The sequence below is a fragment of the Peromyscus maniculatus genome, chromosome 4 (assembly GCF_049852395.1).
Source record: "Peromyscus maniculatus bairdii isolate BWxNUB_F1_BW_parent chromosome 4, HU_Pman_BW_mat_3.1, whole genome shotgun sequence".
In the NCBI taxonomy this organism is placed as follows: Eukaryota; Metazoa; Chordata; class Mammalia; order Rodentia; family Cricetidae; genus Peromyscus; species Peromyscus maniculatus.
This window is the reverse complement of record NC_134855.1, coordinates 140711057-140729759: the sequence shown is the minus strand read 5'-3', so window position 1 is coordinate 140729759 and position 18703 is coordinate 140711057. Positions and strand designations below refer to the sequence as shown.

The 18703-nt window shown below is 52.4% G+C and overlaps 1 protein-coding gene across 1 annotated transcript in view; it reads right to left on the bottom strand.

Annotated features, from left to right (window-relative positions):
* Positions 1-18703, bottom strand: part of Prex1 (phosphatidylinositol-3,4,5-trisphosphate dependent Rac exchange factor 1) — a 152781-nt gene that overhangs the window by 64293 nt on the left and 69785 nt on the right. Inside the window, exons 3-5 of the mRNA XM_076571139.1 lie at positions 18508-18630; positions 12406-12510; positions 5816-5917 (exon numbers count right to left, since the gene is read on the bottom strand). Coding sequence (XP_076427254.1) covers positions 5816-5917; positions 12406-12510; positions 18508-18630 — 330 coding nt within the window. The remainder of the gene's footprint in view (positions 1-5815; positions 5918-12405; positions 12511-18507; positions 18631-18703) is intronic.

The window sequence follows — 18703 nt, the reverse complement described above, 5'->3', positions numbered from 1 at the left end:
CAGCGCATGGTTAGGGGATCACCACCACCCTAGATTCCACCAGTCAGGGACTGGGGGGCCAGCTTCCCAAGGAAGCCACCGAAAAGGTGACAGCCCCAGGCACTACAGAGGTGGTGCTCCAGAGACAACAGGAGAACTGCCTGACGCTGGTGATACTCCCTCAGACAGCTGCAGCTGGAGGAAAGGGGGACAGGAAACAAGAGGGACTAACCCCCAACCCCAGCGTGAGAACCATCCTAGAGAGAGATGGGAAGAAATGACAGCAAGAGGATGAACAGAAGACAAAGAAATACAGGCCACACCAGGCTCCAGCTACTGGGGAGGCTGAGGAAGGAAGGTGGAGAGTTCAAGACCAACCTGGGCAACTTACTAAGAACCTGTCTCAAAATAAAGAGGGCAGGGTGTAGTTCAGTGATCAGGTGCTTATCTAGCATATGGAAGCCCTGGGTTCAGTTCCCAGGAAAGACAGACAGACAGACAGACATATAGAAAGACAGACTAACAGAGAGAGTTCCTATAATACACACAATAAACAGAAAGCAACTGAGCTATGGTGATATGATCAGATCAAATTGCAAGCATGGCCTTTCTAGTGCTTCCAGAACCTTCTTAACTCTAAGGACAAAGACAGCTCAGCTGTTAGAGGGTGACACACACAGGCCAAAGTAAGTGTGTGTGTAGCTGATCAGGGTTAAGCAGGCCTTGTGTCAATCAAAACAGCACGTGTTTACTGGAGGATCTTAGCGGTCCCTCCATTCCTCCATCCACCCTCTCTGCAGTGACTATAACTAACACACTACCTACACTAGGAAACTGAAGCACAGTGCTTCCATCATATCTCAAACAGACATCTAGCAGGAGCTGGGAGGGAAAAAAGAAAATCCCACACCAGCTTCCTCCATGACAGCATCAGAGAATACCCCCAGATGTTCAGGGTGTCAACACAGGTCTCCCACACACTGTCCAATCCACACGGAAAAGCAGGGCTGTAAGCTCCATTCCTGTTGGGGAGGCAAACACAGAGAGGTCCAGCAAACTCCCTTGTCACACAGCTAAAAGAAGCAGGAACGAAATGGAGCAGGACCCTGAAAGGTGATCTGGGCTTGCCCCCGGAAGATCCTACAAGAGAACACAAGAAGATGCTTTCAGTGTAGGAGGGATGGGAGCTAAGCAAGCGGCAGAGGTTGGAGGCGAAGCAGGGAGGCCCGCTGGAGCTGGAGCAGCCTCAGGAGAGGCTCCCCAGAGGAGCCAACAGGGCTCTTCACCAACTGGAGTGCAGTGAGGGAGAGTGGGGGCCATAGATAACCCAAGGATTGGCCTGAGAAACCTCCAGGATGAAGTGGCTGATTCCTGGAATGGAGCTAGGAGGCAGGCTGGGAGGGAAGCCATTCTGGGGAAGATGAGAGGCAGCATGTGGAGGACAGGGTTGCATGTGTTAAGAGCTGTGGAAGGTCACAACAGTGCCACTCCAAAATGTCCACCAGCCAGGGAACAGACAATAAGGCACAGTCCAGCTCACAGGGGAATACTACTCTGTCGTGAAAAGGGAATGCCACATGAGCCAGGCAACAATGTGAAGTACATGATGCCAAGTGAAAAAAGCCAGACACCCAAAGGTAAGATTTATGACTCCGTTTGTATGAAGCATCCAGAAAAAGTAAGTTGGGCACACGCTGTTCAGAGAACAGGGCTCCCTCTAGGGTGATGGAAACACTGCAGGCTTACTCTGGGTTTGGGTGGCCCAGCCTCTGAATACAACTGTAAGGTTCCTGTTAGTCACAGTGGATGAGGATAACACATGAGCGAGACAGGGCGAAGAGCCATGATAGAGCCAGCGGCATCCACACTCGAGCTCGAGGACAAAAGGAGCAAAGGAGATCAGGAACTAGTGGCCGAGGTCCCTCTTGGCCACCTAGGACCTCCTGCCCATCACATGACACCCCACGGTGCTTGTATACCCACCACAATCTGGAAGACTCAAGGCCCAGGTTAGAGTCTGCGGGTCCAGCTATGGACCCAGGGCCGTGTCAACAGCCAGGACGGAGCAGGGCCACAGCAAGAGCCAAGGACAATCAAAAGGGCCACTATCAGCTGGGTTCCCCCTGGGGACCTGCTTGCTACATATCAAGGCATCACCCAGCTCTGAATCATCTCCTTGGAAACATTGATGGAAAACTCAATAAAGCCTGAAAATGCCAACTGTCTATCCTGAGCCTGGGCTGAAGAGCCAAAATAGAATGTTCTGGCTATTCTTAGGCAATGTTCAAGTTCAGCTTTTGGGGCTGTTCCCAAAAGGCTTTGACTCTTGCCTATTCCTCCCCCACCCCAGGTTCCCCAGCCTGCAGCCTGCACCATTGACAGTTCAGTGGGAACAAGGGGGCTCACAGAACTGAGGCCCGTCTGTGGGGCATGTCCGTATGGCTCAGGGGATAGGCTGGGGCTGGAGTCAGCTGCTGCGCACACAGGGTCATCTTTTAGACTGCCCTGGAAACTGTGAGCAAAGGAGGCCCCCCCCAGGAGCATGTAAAAGGCTCTCGGCCCCCTGCTGCTTGCTGATACAAATGTTCCAGGGGCGGGTGGGTGGGCGGGCGCCAAGGCAGGGACACTGAGCGGTTGTCTGTCAGGGACCATGCATGTCACACAGGAATCTCAGACCCTGCTGGCTGGTCCCCAGCAGCCCCCGGGCTCCTGATATACACAGCTGGAGAGAGAGGAAAGAGCAGCACTGTGAACAGCTGTCAAGAGGGCAAGGCCAGACCTCCCCACTTCCTGTGGGTGCTTCCTGCAGAGGCCAGCGGTTTGCCCCAGCTGCCTCTGTCTTCCTGGGACAGGAGCCCTGTGGGACTAAACCCCAGGCCCTAGAGAAAAGGGGAACAGGCCTCAGGTCCGCCAGGCTTCGAGGCCACATGGGTCTTTCCTCCCCAGTTACTGACACAGATCACAGAATCTGCCTCTCTATAAGCTGCTATGACCCGAGACTTGGTCAAGACTCAGAAACCAAGGGGTTAATGGTTCAACTCAGCTTTGGGGCTGCAGGTGAGAGTTTTTCTTCAAGGGTCAGATGTTCAAGGCTTAGAACCCAGAAAAGTAGACTAGCCACTGAGCCATGAAGGCACCAATGTTCTCAGGCCCCATTTAGGGAACTGACACGGACTGCAGGCGTCAACCTCAAGCACCGTGGTGACTCAGCTCCCAAACTTGCTTCTTTAACAGACACGCCACTTTGGGAGCCAGGGTTAAGACTCTAAAATGAGCAGCTAGTAGTCTGGGGCAGCCATTTTTCCCTTCCTTGGTGTTCTGATGGCCTCATCTGCCCTCCCGATGAAGCTGCAGGGGTGTGCGCTCACTTCCTAACAAATCCAGAATCGCTAAGGTCTCCAGCTCTGTGTCACAAAGGAGAAACTGAGGCATAAGAAGCCACGTGACTGACTCAAAAGCCAGGGCTAATAAACTGCACAGCTGCAAGTCAGACCCAGGCAGCCACGGCTGCAAAGCCCAGCCCTGAAGCAGGACCAGCAAGACTCCTGACGGGGCCAGAGCGCTCAGCCAGGCTCCGCCAGCAGCACCAGACCCTCCACACACTCGGGTTTGTCGGGGTTTGGGTGGTGGTTTTGCTCTGTTTGAAAGCTTCGCAAAAGCGCAAGCCCCATTCTTCACGAGTTCACGAGTTGTACGAGCAGACGCCCTGGACAAAGCAATCCTCTCTCTAAACCCCAGTGTATGTCGGCCTGAGCACTAGCAACCAGTATGGATGCAAAACCAGAGGGTGTCTTTTCGTGGTGTCCAGCTGCCCTGCAGCTCCTGAGCCCAGACTGCCCACTGCCCCAGGAGGACACAGGCTGAGCTTCTTCTGGACTCCCTAGCAGGTACAAGCAGCCAAGGGCTGGAGGAGGCACAGGGAGAGCTGAGCCCCACTGCCACAGCTTCCTGTGTTAGAACATGGTGTCCTGGGCTGGGGAGACGGCTCAGTCCTACTGTGCAAGCACAAAGACCTGAGTTCGAGCCTCAGCACTCACATAAAAGCTAGGCATGGTGATACATGATTGTAATCACAGCACTGGGGAACCAGAGACAGGCAGGCAGGCTCCTGGAATGTAACAGCCAGCCAGGCAGTCTAGCCCAACAGAGCGCCCCAGGTCCCAGAAAGACACTCTATCTCAAAAACAGGTCAGTGACTCCTGAAGAAAATACCCAATATTGGCCTCTCTCGTACCCTCACATCATACCCCAACACACACACACACACACACACACACACACACACACACACACACACACACACACACACAAATCATGACCCCAACACTGTTGGCTCAGATGCTTAAGGTCACCCACATTCTCCAGCACCTTCCTTACCCTCCCTCCAGTTCATGGAACAAGGAGATAGGTGGTCCCTCTGAGCGGGGTCATGAATGAGGCACCAGCAGTGAGATGAGCCTGCAGCAGGGAGCTTAAGAAGCAGCTATCAGACAGGCCTGAGGACAGAGCCAGGGTCGGCACCAGCCAACAGCCATCATTTGTAAGGGCTGGGGAAGCAGGACCCAGCAGCAGATGGGGACAGAGCCATCCACGGAGTTGGGGACCTGCCCAACTGTCGGTTTTGAAGCTGAGGATAGAGCTGTCTAGGTCAGGTCTACGCTGGACTGCTCAGCCAAGGCCAGACCGAGGCGGTGGCATGGAGGGTGACAGCAGGTGCATGGACGACTGTGCCAAGTCATTCCATGCCCTCCAGAAAGAGGCCAGGTTTTGGTGCCAGTCTGTCTGTCCCTCCTTGGAGCGTGGCATATGGGTTCCAGTAACGGGCTTAAGGTTCAAGTCTGAGTAAAGAGTAATTGGCTCAGGAACAGAGCACCTGACCCAAATCTCAGCCAATCAGAACACAGTCCAGCTCTGCACACTGTCAGTGGAGCAGAGCAGACTGTGGGTGCTTGTACTGGCTGGTTTTGTTTCTCAACTTGACACAAGCTAGTCATCAGAGAGGAAGGAACCTCCGTTGAGGACATGCCTCCATGAGTCCCAGCTGTAAGGCATTTTCTCAATTAGTGATCAGTGGGGGAGGGCCCAGCCCACTGTGGGTGGTGCCAACCCTGGGCTGGTGGTCCTGGGTTCTATAAGAAAGCAGGCTGAGCGAGCCATGGAGAGCAAGCCAGTAAGCAGCTTGGCCTCTGCATTAACTCCTGCCTTGTTTGAGTTCCTGTCCTGACTTCCTTTGGTGATAAACAGCAATGCGGAACTATAACCCAAATAAACCTTTTCCTCCCCAACTTGCTTTTTGGTCTTTGTGTTTCATCACAGCAATTGAAACCCTAACTAAGACAGGGCCCATCTCAGCCAATCAGGGCGTGGCACTACCCAGTGGCTAGGGACAGGCTCAAAAGAAAAGCAATGGTCTAAGCAGGTTGAAAGATGATCAGTGGTCCAAGTCAAAGTTTCCTGTGATTGGTTAATGTCAAACCACATGATGCAAATGCAAACTATTTGGAATATACTATTCCCTTAGCCGCAGATGGCTGGCCACAGCCGGAGTGACTCTCGGGCTGTCCATCAGAACTCCAAGAGAGAAGCTCACTGCCTCCCACTGACTTTAAACTTGACAGGGTGTGAGTCCAGATGCCCACAGCCATCTGCTGCCTCAATAGAGATGACGCTAGTCGTGGAAGCCCAGAGAACAGCAGAGAAAGAGGCAGGGGCTGGTGTGGGTCCAGCCTGGCCCAGGGCCAGCTCTGTCACTAGATGCCACAGCTCCTTAAAACAACAGTTTCTCTTGTTGGTGGGCCCGCCACTTTTGCCTGGGGACAGGACCAAGGAGTCTCACCTTGAGCAGGAGTGGGTATTTGCAGATCCTCTGGATGGGGGACAGCAGGTAACCCTCCAGTGGGATGTCTGTGGTCTTCCGGCCTCCAAGAAGCATGCAGCTCTACAAAGGGACATGAAGCAGTCATTAATGTGGTCCAAGGACAACATGGCAATGTGGGATTCTGTAAATACAGTACAGATAGAGACTCAGGAGGCAGCTCAGCAACCCTAGGAGAGGGGCCAATTCTAAAACCCTGCAGGAATTTTTTTTTTTTTTTTGAGACAGGGTTTCTTTGTGTAGCTCTGGCTGTCCTGGAACTTGCTTTGTAAACCAGGCTGGCTTCAAACTCATAGAGATCCACCTGCCTCTGCCTCCCGAGTGCTGGGACTAAAGGTGTGCAATTTTTTGTTGTTGTTTTTTGTTTTGTTTTATTTGAGACAGGGTTTCTCTGTGTAGTTTTGGTGCCTGTCCTGGATCTTGCTCTGTAGACCAGGCTGGCCTCAAACTCACAGAGATCCGCCTGGCTCTGCCTCCTGAGTGCTGGGATTAAAGGCATGTGCCACCACCACCCAGCTCTCTGCAGGAGTCTTTATTGGGGTCACACAGTGTGGCCTGGGGCCTGATCTCACCCATGCTGCATTCAGGTGTTGCTTCCTAAGGCCACACCACACACAGTACCTCAGCAGTTAAGATGAGCCATAGAACTGCAAACATAAAAGCACTGATTCTGGAGCCTTTTATCGAAAAATTTGCCATTCTGGCCTAGAGAAATTTAACACATACATACATATATATATTATGCACGCACACACACACACACACACACACACAGACGGGACAAACTGCCTTACTTATATTGGCCAAACCTGAGAAGCACCTAAATAGCCCTCTGCTAGAGAAGGAAAGAGTCTGTATTTTGTTTAAACTGATTTGCAGCAGATTCATACAACAGCACCCCAAACATGAGGGGACATGGGAGAACTGGGGCTGCACATAGCAGCCCATATAAACCCCCAAACCAACTGGAGCCAGAAAGAAAAACAGACGGTCATGTTCACTTATAAGTCATTTAGAGGCCTGGAAAAGACCCCCAAATGCTATTTGCTTTTTGTTGTTTTTTTATCTTCACGTGTATGTGTGTGTCTGCGTGAGTACATGCCATGGGGGTGCAGTGCCCGTGGAGGCCAGCGGAGAGCCTCAGATCCCCTGGACCTAGAATTACAGGCGGTTGTGAGCAAACTCTGGTCCTCTGGAAGATCAATATGAACTCTTAACCTTTGAACCATGTCTCCAGCCTCAGAACAGCTATTCATGGAGACACCCCAGATTCCAGCAGGCTGGGAGCAGAGACTCTTACCTGTGACGTGAGGTTATGGTGGTGGCCTGTGAATGCCTTTGAACAGAGTCCAGACCCAGGTCTACAATGGTTACCAGAACTCCCACATATCCCCAGTTTAGTCCAGACTCAGCAACTCCATGCCCTCACCACTATCAGCAGCCCTGCTTCCAAGCAGCACCCTTGCCTCTGTTCATTCTGGGCTCAGCCCACAAAGGTTTCTCCTACCCCAGCAATGACTTAAAAAAGAAAAAAAAAAATCCCATCTGTGTATGTGACAACAGCCCAGAGCCTTCCAACCAGCCAAGAAATGGAAACTGTTACTATCTCAAGTCCTGGCTCAGACACTGGAGTCTGGGGTGCCCAGCCCTTAACTCCAGGACTCGTAAGCCACATATGCGAGGAGGAGGTTATAGGTGAGCACGTCACTGAATGTGTATATTGAGGCTAGAGGTCAACATCGAGTTGCCATCTTCTATTTTGTTTGTTTGTTTGTTTATGAGGCAGGGTCTCACTATGTAGCCCTGACTCATCTGGAACACACTCTGTAGACCAGGCTGGCCTTGAACTCACAGAGATCCAGTGATGCTGCCCCTGCCTCCCAAGTGCTTGGATTAAAGGTGTGTGCTATCCACACATGGCGTTTTTTGAGACAGGGTCTCTCACTGAACCTAGAACTCACCGATTTGGCTACACTGAGCCCCAGGGATCCGTCTGTCTCTGCGCCCCCCCAGCGCTGGGGTCACAAGTGTGCTTCTCACACCTGACTTCTCACAGGTACCGGGATCAAATGCAGGTCCTGACTTACTCTGCTATCTCCCTAGTCAGTATGCCATTTATTCCATGTCACAGGCAATGTCCTCCCCTTTGGAGGGGCTCCGACAGGAGAACTCATCTGTAGATGACAGAAGCATGAGTTTCATGTCTGCGGTGGGCAGTCTCAGTACCTAGGGCTCACGGTATATAGTGTATAGATATGTAGCTGCGGCAGCAAACTAAGGAAGGATGGCATCCCTGACAGCTCAGCCTTCCCCCTCTGCAGACAGAAATGAACCCGGACTCTCAGGAACCAGGACTCCCACCTATGGGTTCCTGGGATCCCAGCATGTTCTAGAGATACACAGGCAGCCTTGGGAACAAGTGCGCTGGCTGTCTCCATTTCCCATGGCAAGCCATGGCACCCAGAGTTGGCCTGAGTACCAGGGATGCTCAACTGCCCTAAGGGCATCATCACAGGCTCCCTTCTCTGAGAAGTGCAATTCTGCACCCTGGGTCCTGGCTATGGCTGCCTACATGGCCTCGGCCTCTGCATCTGTCCCTGGCACAGAGGAGGGGTCCTGGCTATGGCAGCCGGGTGATGTCAGACCCCTTCCTGCACACACTCGGGCCTTTGTCCTCTAGCCAGTCCTCACCACGAGCTGCCTGGGTGATGTCAGCTCCAGGCAAAGGAGAACAGAGAGCTGAGGATGAGAGAGCTCTCCAGAAGCCCAGGAGCCTGGCAGGGAGTGGCCAAAAGCCCTTCAGACTTAAACAGGATGGCCACAGCCACCACTTTTCCCAAAGCTCCCAAATTCAGACTCTGTCTTTTCCTTTTCTGAGACAGGGCCTCACGTGTCCCAGGCTGTGAACTCATTGTGTAGGAAAAAATGACCTTGAATGTCTAATCTTCCTGCCTCCATATCCTGAGTCCTGGGATTACAGGCATGCAACACTATGCCCCGTTTACGTGTGCTGGGTATGGAATTCGGGGCTTAATGCATGCTGGGCAAGCACTCTAACTAAGCTACATCCCAGTCTCTTTTTACTTTCATTTGAAAGAAAAGCAAGCAAACCTCCGGGCTGTGTTCACTACTCTCCTGCCTCTTGGGGGCCTGGGGACAGAATTCCTCAAAACCCATATAAGCACAGGACCCTCAGATGAGTGTCACCCCGTGGCCATCTAGCCCTCTGCGCTAGCCACACTCACTTCCTGGGTGTAGATCACCCTAAGACCCACGGCTTTACCAAGCAGCCTTGACTGAAGAGACTCCAGTTCCCTCCTCCAGCCAGGCCCCTTCCCTGCACCCCAGGCTCCAGGCTCCCAGCTTGCCTTGCCTGTCATCTAAAAGGACATTCCTGCTCACCTGCTCCCAGCCCAGCCCTCACCATCTGAGGACACAGCTACTCTAGTCAGCCAAATGCTGGGGTCCTAGGATGCTTACTTTTAATTGTCAGCTTGGCACAGCCTAGGATCACCTGGGAAGACAGTCACAATGCCTGTCTAGATCAGGCCTGTGAGCATGTCTGTGGGGAACTATTTCAACTATACTAAGTGATGTGGAGAGACCCAGCCCAGAAGCACCATTCCCTGGGTTGTGTCCTAGACTGTATAAGAGCGAAGGATGTGAGCTGGGTGCTAAGCCTGCATGCATTTGTTCCCTCTCTGCTCTTGAGTGGAGACGTCATGTGACCAGCTGCTTCAAGTTCCAGCCTTGACCTCCCCACAATGATGGACTGGACCCTGGAATTGTGAGCTGAAATAAACATCGCCCCACTTAGAGTTGCCTCTGTCAGAGTCTTAAGGGTCACCGAGAGCCCAAGAGCATCTACTTCAAGGTCATAGGCAGGTGGAGCAGTTACCTGCTGCCTCCCTAGGGGCAGAGGTGCTTCAAGGTCACAGAACAGCTGTCTGCTACAGTCCTAGGGTGCTCTGCTTCGCTGACACCCCAAGACCAGCTCTCAGGAAAATTATCAACTGGGTCTTCATTCTCTGCAGACACCCGCCCAACACCAGTGCCTCTGCCTGGACTGTTGCAGTAGCCTTATGGTGGGGTAAATGATGATCCCCCAAATGCCACACCAACCCAGACACCAGAAAGTGACCTCATTTGGGAACAGGATCTCCACAGATGTGATTGGTTAAAATGAAGTCGCATGGGACAAGGAACCCTAAATCCATTGCCTCCTTACAAGAGGAGAGGACGCAGGGAGGCCATGGAAGAGGGAGGGGAGAACGGTGTGAGGGATCCGGAAAGGACCACCTGGGGCCGGAAGAGGGAAGATGGCTTCCCGGGAGGGCTCCATGAGACCCCTTGATTTTGAGCCTCTGACTTCCCCAAACTATATGAGGTACATGGTCTCATTTAAAGCTGCTGGTATATGGTAAATGTTCAGCAGCCTGAAGAGATGTGTGCCCAACCTTACCCCGACCTCACAAAGCCAAGGGACCTTTCCCACACAAATTCATTTGGGCCATCCTCTTCTCGACCCCATGGCTTCCCACCCCACTCAAAGTGACACTGCTCGTCTTTGGAGTCCCATCATGTTCTCCCTGGGGATGAAGCTGACTGACCATGGGTCACACCCACATGGAGGGCACTTAGCGCACTGATGATCCACCTCCATGAGGTTTTTCTGGATCTTGGACTCTTTCCAGACACGAAATCCTCCAGTACTACTATTCTCTTCTCATCTCTGGCCTTTTTCTTCCTCCTTTTCCCCTCAGGCTCATCTCTGTCCTCTCTAGCCTTCCTGTCCTTCCTCAAATACACGTCTACCTCAGGACCTTTGCACTGCAGTTCCTCTGCCTGGAATGCTCTCCCTGGTGGTAACTCCTGCCTCTTTCTCACCATATCCGCAGCCCTGCCTCACTGTCACCTTAGAGACCGTTATCCTAAGGACCAATCGAAAGCAGCAGCCACTCCTTCCCTCCCTCACGCATCCTCAGGACCAAATCTCCTTCAGAGAAATTAAGGCTATAAAATATACCATTTAGGACTTCCCAACTGGACTGTCCCCATGAAAACTGAGACATCTGCCTTGTCCACTGCGGTACCTGCCAGACACTGATCCCCTCAAGATGAGAGGCTCTCAACACAAAGCCACTGACTGAATCCATGAATCAACCATGTAATAGACACAAAAACAGAGGCATAGAAAGCCAGAGACCCTGAGTCCTGCAGCAAGTACAGAGCCCATCTCGAACAGTGCCAGTCTGTCTGTTCCCAACACAGTCACCTCCCGTAACATCCATGACAGCTCTTTTGCAGGTGGCCAGAAGCTGTGAGATGCCAGCGAGGAGGGAGACAGATGGCACATGGCAACACCCCACACTCCTCCCTGTCTACGCAGCCCCCAGGCAGCTGCTGCCGGAATATGGCAGCCGGGCCCACCAGAAAGACAGCATGAGGGGGAAGAGGGGGGCTTTTCCTTACAATGCCCTGCTCACCTTCCTGGCTTCTTCCTGCCTCCCAGAAGCCCTGAAGCGGCCAGGGAACATCCTCCAGGGGTGGAGCCTGGGCAGCAGGGATTAGGGTAGTACAGTGGGGGTGAAAGGCACAGACCAGTGTAGAGGGACCTCCTGTCTCCACGTTCTGCCCAGATTGTTCTATGAATACAAGAGCAAAGTTCGAAGGTGCAGAGGGCTGTAGTCAAGGAGGACCAGCCACAAAAGCTTGACGGATTGAAGGCAAAAATAAAAGAGAGTTGGCCAATTTGCCTCCCTCAGATGCTCACTGGCCCTGGGCCAGGCAGTATGAACTTGCCAGTGAAGGAAATACATGCTATGTTTGCATCAAAGGCCTGGGGATGCTTGGCCGCAGGCCTTGTACAAAGGAGGAGATGGGGGGCGAGGGGTGGGGGGCTGTGGTGCAGGTTGCATCCCTGTGGGCCTGGCTCAAGTTCCCAGCTGCGCCATCGAACCGTTCCACTCTGTGAGCTAAGCCCTGCATTCCCATGGGAAAACGGCAGCATGGGGTAGATCCCTGGCCGGATATAACGGGACTCAAAGTTCAGAGCAGGACTAGAGCCCTGATGAGTTCCTTTGTCAAGCCCAGACCCTGAGAGGCATTTGACATCATGAAGTCCCCAAATCTACTATTGGCAAAGAATGGGGGTGGGGGGGTGGGGTTCCTAATGTCTCCTTAGAAATTTTAGCTGGTCACAGGGCTGACCAGAATTAAAACCTGCGTTTCCCCGAGCATTGTGGCACATATTCATCACCCCAGGAATCATAATAGTGTGAGCTCTCTTATAATAGAGTAAGATCCTCTCTCAAAAAGTGGGAGGCGGGGCAAGCAAGATGGTTCAGCAGGTAAAAGCGCTTGGCACACAAGCCTGCCGACCTGAGTTCGATTCCCCAGAACCCACTTTGGTACCTTACCATTACTTTAGACCAGAAGTCAGCAGTTGACTGTAATCTGGCCACTGCCTGCTTTTGTAAATCGCCCAGGGAATCCCCAGATGGGAGCTGTGGGCAGCTCAGGCAGGCTGGGGATAGGGGCAGGGCACTTACCAGGAGGAAGGCACGCACAGCAGGGACCTTGTTGAGCTCCACCAACAGCCGCAGGGCCTTCTCATGGTTGCTGCAGTACTCCTCATACACACAGAACTTGTCCTTCTGTAAGACAAGGGCAGAGCTGTGAGAGGCAGGACACAGGCAGAGGCAGGGGCCTGGGACTCCCGGTGGGGGGGGGGGGGGCTCACACAGGCTGTCACAGCTCAGGCCTCCAGGTGAAGCGGCTCTAGCTTGCTTCCAGACTGGGTCTAGTTTCCTCACTTTTCTCTAGCAGCCTGGGTGACCTTCTGGGGATGGGAGGCGGTACATCATGAGGGTCCGGGGTATGGACTAAGCGAGAGGACCCAGGCATGGACACCAGATCTGTAATTCCTGCTGTGAATCTGAGGTCCCACCTGCACCCTATGCCTTGGTGTCAATAGCAAGAGGCTAATAAGTGTCAGAAAGTTGTTACAGCAGGAGAATGAAATGAAATGTCTGGTGTTGTTACAGTTGATCTCTAGGTGACCCAGAGCCCAAAGTTGGACTCCTGCCAGCCCAGAAGTCACCTGGGGTTCACCAGGGTTTCAGAACTGAACAGAATAGAGCCCTCTTAGGAGGAAACTTTCAGCTAAGCATTCCTCACTCCAAAAGGGTCCTAGAATCAGCCAAACCCCAAACAAGGATATCCTGGGGAGGCCCCTTGGGGATGAAGGCCGGCCGAGCCTAGATCTCAGGTAGAGGATGGACCAGAGACCCCAAAAAGCTCAGGAAGGAAGAGGTGGGTCGGCAGGGCAAGCAGCTCATCCTGTTTCTGAAGTGGCCCCGACAGTTCACGCTTCCTACAGAGGGTACAGGAAAGAGGAAGCTCAAGGAGGAAGATGGGGGAAGGGACAGAAGAAGGAGCAAAACGCAGACCATTTCCTCCACAAGAGCCTGGGAGTGGGACAGAAGGGGGAAATGGAGGGAGGACGGGAGTTTCCAGCCTGCCACAACTGCGCTGGGCTCCACAGACCTGGGGGCACATCCTAAGGAACACCAGCCATATGAGTATGGGCCAAGCACTGGATCAAGGCCACTCCACTCTCTCAATGAGTGTGGACAGTCACTCTTCCCTATAACCTCACAAGGTCCATACTGACCCATCTACCCAAAAAACAAAAAAAAAAAAACAAAGGCTCAGAAGTTAAGAGCACTGACTGCTCATCCAGAGGTTCTGAGTTCAATTCCCAGCACCCACATGGTGGATCACAACCATTTATAATGAGATCTCAAACCCTCTTCTATATACATAATTAAATAAATAAATGAATAAATAAATAAATAAACCTTAAAAAAAAAAACTGTCCTGTCATCTCACAGCTCCTGACAGGACAGACCAGGATCTAAAACCTCACAACCCTCCGCCCCCCCCCACACACACACACACATCAGTGCACTCTCAAGTCACAACTGGGGGCAATGCCTGGGATAGAAACCAGAAGCCACAAATCCACAGGCTAAGCTCTGAGGGACATCACGAGGAGGCACACCCAGCCCCACACTGCCTGAGCAGCAGTGACCCTGGCCGGGGGGCTCTGCCGCCCTGAACCTCCTTGGTTTCTGTGAAACACAGGTTCCCGACATCTGGCTGCTGGAGGATTAACTGGTATGTGTGAGCTGAGGCACAGGGGCTGGCACATGGTAAACACTGTGGGGCACTCTAGGTACCCTCCAAGGAATGGCTACAAAAAGCATAAGCAACAAATACCAACTGCTGGGAAAGTGACATTATGTAAAAGATGTCACCATCACTCGGCATGCACACATACATAAATGGGGCGAACTTCGACCATCTGGGCATTACAACACTCAAGCTCAAAACACAACAGTCAGCAGCTACTGTGGATTTCAGGAGCCCCAACCTCTACCTGCAACCTGTGAAGCCCACAGAGATACTGACAGGCTAAAACAAAGATCAGGAAAGCCTGATGTCCCCCGTGAGATCGTGTGTGTAAACACGTGCTCTCCAGCTGGCAACCATGTTTGAAGAGAATGCAGAACCTTTAGAAGGTAGGGTCTGGCCAGAGGGATCGAGCGGCAAAGGATGGGCCTTGAGGGCTATAACCTGGCCCTGCTTTTAGCCACAGCTCTTGGCTTCCTGATCCACTATGCTCCTCCCACCAATGGAACCTCTGAACCGTGAACCAAACTCGAAGTTTCTCCTTAAATTGCTTTCACCTGGAACTCTCTCAGTGACGTGAAAGGTAACTGAAAGGCAGCCAATCAGAGAACTCCCTGTCCTGGCAAGGGTTACCAACAGGGGCCCTTAAGGAAGTATGGTGTTCTGGAAGAGACATTTGGGCTACCTCAGCCATCATAAGAGATGTCCCTATATACCACCACCACTGCCCTCTAAGAATAAAACCAATACATGGGAAACAGACCAAGGACAGAGAAAAATGATCCTAAAAATGTCATAGGGATACCTGGATCCAGCCATGCCTGAAACCAATCACACCTCAAAAGACTGATTTCACTGACAAGCAACAAAAATAGTCCTTTCTTCACTGACGCCTAAGTTATTGCTTTTTGTCAAAGATAGTAAAGATCCTCTTGATCAGTCCTGATGCCCTCTTCTGGTCTCTCTTGTATTCCATATACATGAGTGCAGTACCCAGAGAGACCACCACAGGCTCACAAGATTTGAATATTTAGGCACCAGGGAGTGGCACTACTTGAAAGGATCAGGAGTGGCCTTGTTAGACCAGGTGTGTCACTGGGGATGGGCTCTGGGGTTTCAAAAGCACAAGCCAGGCCCTGCCCTGTGTCACTCTCTTCCTGCAGATCTGGATGTAGGACTCAGCTACCTCTCCAGCACCATGTCCGCTTGTGTGCCACCATGCCTCCTGCCATGTTGAAGATGGACCTCTGAAACCGTAAGCCAGCCCCAGCTAAATGCTTTCCTTTATAAGATTTGCTGAGGTCATGGTGTCTCTTCAGAGCAACGGAACACAGACGAAGACAAGCACCCTCCCCCTCCCTCAGACCCAGTTCAGCCACCCACTGCCCTCACAGCAAGCAGCCCAGCCACAGCTCAGGCCTTGGTCTGTGGATGCGAACCCTGCTCTGATACCATCAAGTCCCTGTGTGGAAGGCTTGTCTCTTCCCAAGGGGCAGAGGAGCTAAGTGTTCTTCACACATGGCTGTACACACAGATGCCGTGGGTGAGGACACACAGCAGTGGACTAAGAGGATCCAGCTACCAGCGGAGCCATGTCACAGCTGGGGAAACACCCAGGAGAAGATGCTGTCAGCTCCAAACCACAGGAAGACCTGGACCCAGAGAAGGGCATACACAAGTCTCAAAAAACAAAAACAAAAAAAACAAAACAAAAAAAAAAAAAAAAAAAAAAAACACAAGCTACTATCTAGTGCATGTCCCTAATACTGCATGTGAACTAAAATATACCTGGATGCTTACCTGAAAAACCACTCTACATCCTGTGTTCCTGTTTACTACATGCAGCAACCTGACCCTGAGTGGACCCCAGAAGCATTCTAGTCACACCACGACTCCTGCACCTCCTCTCTGTCACCATCTGTGTGTCATCTGAAGTGATGTCTGTTATTCTCCATGTCACCTGCCTAGCAGGATGCGAGCCGAAGGGAGCGGGTCTGTCTCGCCTAGTACAGCAAGCTCAAGGCACCGTGTGTGGCACTCAGATTTCTGCAGGTATCTCAGGAGCCAGTGTCACTTACAACTGTGACAGATTCCAATGTCACAATGTCTTAGGCTTAATCCCAGTTCTGACACTGCCTAGTTATCTAAAGTCAAACTATAACTTAGTCTCTCTGAGCCTCAGTTTCCCCATCTGTAAAATAACCATCTTCAAAAGCTATTATGAAGTTTTGAGACACAGGGTTCTCCTCTTTAGCCCAGGCTGGCCTTAAACTCACTACATAGTCTAAACTGGCTACATGTTTGAGGCAATTCACCTGCCTCAGCTTTCCCAGTGCTGGGAAAACAGGCGTGTGCCACCTCCCTAAAAATCATGCAGTTTTAGCAAGCTGGCATGCATGGAGCACTTAGAACAGTACCCTACACAGATGAAAGGCCCCTGGGTGCTTGTCTGTGTAAACTCAATACACACTGGTTGAGGTTGGGGGTGCAGGTTCTTTCTAAGGACTGAGTAGGTAGCAGAAGGGTCTGCAGCCTGCCAATTCCTACTCCTCCAGCCTAGATGCTGCCTGGGGTTCCCAGGGAGGTAAGGATGAAGAACAAAGCTGGATGTGACCTTTGGGGCTAGAGAGGCCACCGTGCTGCCCCCAAGGGTCCACCAGTCACAGCACGGTGCAGTTCCCTGGCACTAGCTGCTAAATCCCTGCTCAGGGCCCCATGTCTAAGAAAATGACTGCCTGCCCCAAAGTGGCCCTTTCACTGCCACTGTGCACAGCCCCCGAGGCCACCCCAACCCCGGCACCCTCCCAGATGGAACCAGCTTAGGTCTAGACAAGCATGGCACTCAGTTGACCTCATCAGCTGCCCCCAGAAAGCCACCTGCACACCTGCCTCCAGCTACTGTGAAACTCCAAGCCATGGTGACTCACCCCTCCCCTCCCCCAGCATGGGGGCAGAGAAAGTAAAGGTGCTACATTTGAAATTAAAACATGATCTGAAATTAAAAACACTGACTCACACGGAGCAGCCTGGAGGCTGCTTTCCCCAGCTGCTGGAACTGCCTCAAGGAGGGGCTCAGCCAGGTGTGCAGGCAGGCAGTGTCTCCTCCATCCAGCTGCCTCTATTTTTTCCCAGTTTTTGAGACACAGTCCAAGTAGCCCAGGCTGGCCCACAACTCCCGCTCCCCCACCTCAGCCTCCCAGGCACCCCACAGCTGGCCCAGGAATCTTCAGGTGGCCTTGGCCCGAGGCAGCACAGGAGGTTCCCACTGCAGCCACTGTACCTGAGTCCCTTCCGTCTGCGGCGGCCCTCCACTGTCCCCTCCAGCGAGGACACCACTCGCCCTGCTGAGCATGTTTATTCAAGGTTTTTAAATGAACCGAGTCTAAAGGATTTCACAGTAACCCCAGCAGACGGACACAGCAGAGGCCTCAACCTGAAGAGCTCTGGCTCGCTGTCCTAAGTCCAGTTCTGTTGTCACACATGTGGTGACAACCTTGGGCTTGTCCATCCTCTGTTGCTGGCCTGTGGAGCAGGCAGATGAGCTTGATCTAGTCTCTTATTGCTTTCCTCCTTTTTTTAGATTTTATTTACAGCTGGGTGTGGTGGCCCATACCTTTCATCCCAGCACTCAGGAGGCAGATGTGGACAGATCTCTGAGTTCAAAGCCAGCCTTATCTACATAGCAAGTTCCAGCCAGCCAGAGTTACATGGTGAGACACTGTCTCGAAAAATAAAATAGTATAAAATAGATGATCTGTCTGGGGACAAGAGTGCCATGGCATGTGTGTGTGGAGCTCAGAAAACCATTTCCTGGAGGCAGCTCTCTCTCTTCCCACCACAAGGGTCCCAGGGATCAAACACTGGTCACCAGGTTCAGTTGCAAGTGCTCTCACCATCTCGCCTTCCCTATAGGAACAGACCGGAGCCCTAAGGTCTCTACCCCTGTGTTGCCAGCACTCTAAAAGGAGGCCTGCCACAGGGACAGCTTAGAACGTTCTAGACTAACAAAGAGACTGTATGGCTGGGTGAGGGGTTAGGTTCCAGGAAGTGGCAGGCCTGCAGAGATGTAGGGATTTCATGCTGATGAAATGGAGCCAAGGAGAGTTCTAGAAGAGGGGAGAAGCAACCAAGTTTGTGTTTCCAGAGGGTCTCTAGCAGCTCAGAGGAGGGCTCTTCACCCAGGCATCTGGGCCTTGGGAGGTCAGAAGAACAAAGCCTACTGAGGCCCAGGGGCTCACACAAGCCTAGCACAAGGCCCAGCAGGCCGAGGCCTGGAGACCTGCACAAGGCCATGCCCTGTAGACTCTCGGGAGGTGGTTGGGAGAGCCAGACCACAGGAATGGGCACACAAACACCACGGCAGAGCCAATGCTGACTGGATGCTCAAACTCAGGTCCTTAAGCTTACGCAGCAACCATTCTCGCCCAGTGACCCAGCTCCCCGGCTCCCATACTCACAAATTTCAAGAAAACATTCCCAAGTTCGTGCTGAGACTGAGGCTCGGGATGTAAGCAGTACTCCAGGGCAGCCAAAAAGTCCTTATGGACCTCCAAGATGTCCTCAATGTTGGAGAAAAGGATCTAGGAAGGACCGAGAGGTCAGTCAATCAGGGTTCAGGGAGAGCAGGGCCATTCCCGGAAAAGCCTGCACCCC